This window comes from Pinus tabuliformis, chromosome Q (genome assembly GCF_031772625.1).
Source record: "Pinus tabuliformis cultivar Carrire ecotype Pingquan chromosome Q, CPIR1, whole genome shotgun sequence".
Taxonomy (NCBI): Eukaryota; Viridiplantae; Streptophyta; class Pinopsida; order Pinales; family Pinaceae; genus Pinus; species Pinus tabuliformis.
This window is the reverse complement of record NC_142296.1, coordinates 697,166,130-697,171,461: the sequence shown is the minus strand read 5'-3', so window position 1 is coordinate 697,171,461 and position 5,332 is coordinate 697,166,130. Positions and strand designations below refer to the sequence as shown.

At 41.2% G+C, this 5,332-nt stretch overlaps 1 protein-coding gene across 1 annotated transcript; it reads right to left on the bottom strand.

The window, feature by feature from the left end:
* Positions 1–1,052: 1,052 nt before the first annotated feature.
* On the bottom strand, positions 1,053–1,718 carry LOC149221456 (uncharacterized). Its single transcript, XM_089387383.1, has one exon. The coding sequence runs from the start codon at positions 1,716–1,718 to the stop codon at positions 1,053–1,055; it is 666 nt and encodes a 221-aa protein (XP_089243509.1).
* Positions 1,719–5,332: the final 3,614 nt, after the last annotated feature.

The window sequence follows — 5,332 nt, the reverse complement described above, 5'->3', positions numbered from 1 at the left end:
TTCTGAGCTTTAACTTGTCTAACAAGGGCATCCAGTGGACGACTTTAGGATTGGATCTGAAAATTGGGATCCCAAGGTATTGAAGGAGTCCCAGTCCTGACAGATTTTCATTTCCATAAGCCTGGCTATGTCTGCAAGGTTTTTGGCTGAGCAATTCCAGCCATAGATTGTACTTTTTGCGTAATTTATTTTACTGCCGGATGCTTCCTTATAGATGTCCAGTTCATTTTTGAAAGCTCTGGCCGAATTAATGCTCGCTCCTCCCAGCAGCAGAGTATCATCGGCAAATTGAGCATGGTTTATATCTTTGACATTCTGCACCATTCTAAGGCCTGGCAGAATTTGGATTTGCTGGCAGAATTCAAGCTGGAAACTTAGAACTGAAGCTTGAATAGCATAAAGCAGAGGGGACAGCGGACAACCTTGTCTTAATCCCCTGGAAGCTGTAAAGAATTCAGTCGATCGGCCATTAACCAACGGTGCAATCCAAGGAGAGGAAATGCAGGCTTTCACCCAATTTATGAAATTTAGTGAGAAACCCATTTTCATCATAACAGCAAACAGAAATTCGTGCCTCACCCTGTCGAAGGCATTAGCCAAATCTAGTTTTATTACCATTCCTTTCTCTTTTCTCTGGCCACTTGAATGGACTGCCTCTTGAACCAGCACTATATTATCCAGGATCTTTCGCCCTTTGATGAAGCCTCCTTGGTTTTCCGGAATGATGTCTGGCAAAATATTCTTGAGGCGATTGGAAATTATTTTGGTAATCAGTTTATAACTAGTATTACACAAAGATATGGGTCGAAATCTACTGAATTCTAAGGCTCCTTTCTCTTTCGGAATCAAAGCAAGGAAGGCTGAATTGGTACTCCCTCCTATCTTTGCACAGAGTTGGGACTTCCTGACCATTCTCAAGAGGTCTTTTTTTATAGTTGACCAGCAAGATTGATAGAATCTAGCTGAGAACCATCAGGCCCTGGCGCTTTGTCCGGATCCATGCCATCACGGCTTTCTTGAGTTCTTCCATGCTGATCATAGCAGTCAGCATATTATTGGCAGAATCTTTCACACAGCTGGGGATTAGTTTGTAACGGATAGGCTTGAGGGTCTATCGGCTGGTCATCTGGCGCTGAGTAAAGATCTTTAAAAAAGGAAAATGCTGCTTTCTTGATACCTTCAAAATCATTAACCACTGCCTCTTGGAATCTGATTTCTGAAACATTTTTGAATTGCTTTCTAGCTTCGGCATGCCTGTGGAAGAAACTTGTATTTTTGTCTCCGGCCTGTAACCATAAATTTCTAGATTTTTGCCTCCAATACTCTTCTTCTTCCCTACTAGCTTTATGAAGGGCTTTTTGCAGCTCAACTTCTTTTTGGAGAAGACTTTGGGTAATAATTGAATCCTCCATTGATGATTGATGAACAGCAAGGTTTTCTAAAGACTCTTTTCTTTTGGAAGCAGGGGTTTTCAAAGTTTTAGCCCATTCCTTTAGTCTTCTCTTAAGAGTCCGCAACTTTTCCTCCCACACGAAGAAGGGGGATCCTTTTATTTTCCGATTCCATTCTTCTGAAACCAGCTCATTGAAACCCTCTTGCTGAATCCATAATGGACTAAATCTAAATGGAATTGGGCCCAGAGAATCATCCATGGAAAGCTCGAGACTTATGGGTTTATGATCGGAAGTGCAATTGGGCAGAATTTTGGAAGAAGCCATAAGCCCGGAGGTGAGAAAGGAGGCTTGGACGAGGAATCTGTCCAATCGAGCAGCTATATGTGTGGGGCCTAGTCTTTTATTAGACCAAGTGAATTTCCCAGCTGATGGTTTGATGTCCTCCAAATCCCAACCAATCATAATATCTTCTACCCATTCTCTGGACGGATCCCTTACCGGGGAACCTCCTTTTTTCTCTTCAGCTGCTAGAGTAACGTTCAGATCCCCTGCAATAATGATATTTTCTGGGTTGTGCAAACTAGAAATGACTGGAGCGAATCCCAACAAATTTTTTTCTCTGATAGAGAGACTGGAGCATAGAGGTTAAATATACTTACTTGTTGACCAGATTCTTTGTGGAGGAGCTGAGTAAAGATCCAGTGCTGGCTACTTTCTTCCTGACTCAAGTCGTATTTGGAGCTGTCCCAGAAGGAGGCAATCCCACCAGAGGCGCCTCTAGCACTGACAGCTCTACCAGGGCCTTTGCGCCAAAAGGTTTTGCTGGTTTGGAGGAGAAGAGTGTCCTCCAGTTTTGTCTCCTGGATGAGAAAGATTTCAGGCATGTGCATTCTCACAATATCTTTCAGAGCCTCTTCTTTCAGCCTGCTACCTAATCCTCTGCAATTCCACGAGACGTATTTCATTATTTATTGGAGTGGGGGGAGGTGGCCCTTTTGGAGCCTTGTTATGCTTGCGCCCGGATCTTGTGTTCATCATTCCTTTTAGGGTTTTCTGAGAACCTTGGAGAACATCCATGTAGGTTATCTCCTCTCTCTGTTTTTTCTTGGATTTCCGGCCCCTAGTCGATTTGATGGGAGTTATTTGTGTGCTGTCTGATTCGGAGTCTCTTTCTTCTGAATCTTCCACTGATTCAGAGGCAAGACTTATGTGTTCATCATTGCCTGCTTTGTCCCCTTGATCTGCCTTGACTGGTTGGACATTTGATTCTTCTTCGGTGTCCTTCCTTTTCTTTGGTTGATCTTCCGTTTCTTCATTTTTCTCTGAAGTCTCCCCCTTTTCAAAGGAGGTTGGGCCTTCATGTGAGACTGGATTGGTCTTGTCATTGATCTGGGGATTTACCTTTGATCCTGATTGCTTTTTTTCATTCGGCTTTGTGACTACCTTTCCCTTTTTTATTTCCTTCCATCCTTCTTCTTCCTCTTTGTCCCCTGAAGGTGCTTTGGGGCAGTTTCGTTGAAAATGGCCGTGCTCATGGTAGATTCTGCATTTGAATGGCAGTTGCTCATAGTCCAACTTCTGGTAATGGTGCCAATCTCCCACTGAAAGCTTGATGGCTTCCGGTAACCCAGCTTCTAGATCAACTTCCACGCATATTCTGGCGCAAGTGTATTGGCCCTTGTTATCAGCTTTGTCTATGAATCTGCCCAAACCGTTTCCTATCTTTTGCAGAGCTTGAAAGCTCCAGCAGTGTATTGGCAGGTTGGGGAGCCGGACCCAAACAGGGACCTCCTTTGGGACATCAACTGAGGGATCAAAATCGGGCGTCCATTTATTCAGGAAGAGGCCTTGGTTTCCCATGAAGTATGGACCGTTTCTGAACACCAGATCTCGGTCTTCTTTGGTAGTAAATTCGAAGATGAAGAAGCCCTTCCAACCGCATAGCTGATCACATTGTTGGGGAGGAGAGGTCTCCAGTTTCTTTGCACCCATTCATCGGTCGATTTTGAGGATGGCCACCGGCCCATAAATTGCCCTACTAAACCTCTGTCAGCCAAAGCAAGGGCGATTTTGATGGTTTGATCTTCTGGCAAAGCTATTTCTGGGATTTCTTCCAACTTTTTTATAAATTTCGGGACTTCAGGATGAATTCGGGGTTTGCCTCTCTGCGAAATTATGCGTCTAAACGCTTCTGCTGGGGATATCGGAGGGGTGGGAGAGATCTCCGCACCCCCTGGAGCAGCCATGGCGGCGGCGGCAGCTGATCTCTAACCTAATCGAACGCAGCACAGCGCGTTCCTTGATTAAAAAGATGGTTATTCCACATCATAATCCATTATTACAATAATCGATAGGTTGGATTTAACAATCAATAGTTTGAACTGTTTCTGAATACCCTTGTTGCCAAAATTGTCTATTTTATAATGTTGGATTTGAAAACTTCAAAGGACGAACAAAGTAATTGGCATAGTCTGTGTTATAAGTTATCACTGAACACAAATCCAGGCCCACATCAGAATTCATTATTACAATAATGGAGGGGTCGAATTTTGATGTACGAACCTGTTGTAAAATAATGTTCAAATGATGTTTATATCATAGTTACCAAATTCTGGTGAATTGGCCCAAAAATTAGGAAAATTTGGTAATAAGATTCGTTGCGCGGATTAATACACAGGTTTGAATAATGTACAGTAATGTATGAAAACCAAAAAAAATTGTTTTAAAAAGTTTGCAAAAAGGAATAACATGTTTACTCAAACTTATTTTGCCTTTAGGCAAAACATTTTGTTGGATTATAGATCACAATTATCAGGTGCATGTATACTCTGAAATCGTAATCACCATAGATTGTGATTAACAAGTCTATGTTCACTGAAATCATGAACATTGGTGATGACTAAAGGAATTCATTTTTGACATTATCACCAAGTTCTACTAAAGGTACTCTTGTTAGAGGTGTATGTTTGCAAGCTCCACTGTCCATATACCAGTTGACATCAGACATGATGTCAGATGACAGGCATGAGACCATTGAGAAGTGTATCTCAAGAATGGATGAAAGCTCATCCACTTGAGCTAATGCTTTTTCACTCCTTGCAAGTCACTTCTAGCACTGTTGCTTGCCCTTCCCCTTCTTTTGATGACATTGGAAGCAAAGTGCCCAAACTTTTGACACTTGATGTGGCTCAAGTCCTTCTTTCCCTGGTTACAAGAACCTGGCTTCTCTTTCTTCCCTTTTTAACCCTTCGTAGTTCCTCTTTTCTTGTTGCCCTTATTCATCTTACTAATGAGGACAACATTTTGCTCCTCAATACCTGCAATAGTATCCAATATTGTCTCCTTCTAGTTGAAGTCATTCCATAGCCTGCTAAAAATGGGAAGTTTTTTTTGGCCAAATGTCATAGCCAAAATGTTTCCAAAAAGAACAAGACCTATTTAATGCAATGAGCATTGGGTACTAGCTCTTTACCCTTCACCTACTAATTTTCATCTTCAATGATTCTTTATATGTCACAATGCTTCTCGAATTTATGCCTTACGACATTTCCTTTGCAACATCTGGTGCAAATGCTAGTTTTAGACTAAAACCATTTTTTATCCTAAAGTAAAACTCAAAATTATTTTTAATTAGTATTCTTTCATCTTTCTTAAATACAAAAAAACAAATTAACAATTCAAAACTGATAATACATATATCCAGCAAGAATATAAATATATCCCCACAAAACACTAATAAATCATTTCAAATGCCATATTTTTCCTTTAACAAGGATGGTTGTTAAGCAACAAGTTCTTGCCAAATAGGGAGTGTACGTTGCAGTACTAGAAAACTTAGAATACTTGCACTCAATTATTCTGACCTAGTCAAATCTCATTAATTTAAAACCAAGTGGGTAGAATAAATAGAAGGTAGTAGCACCAGCACATGGGTCCTT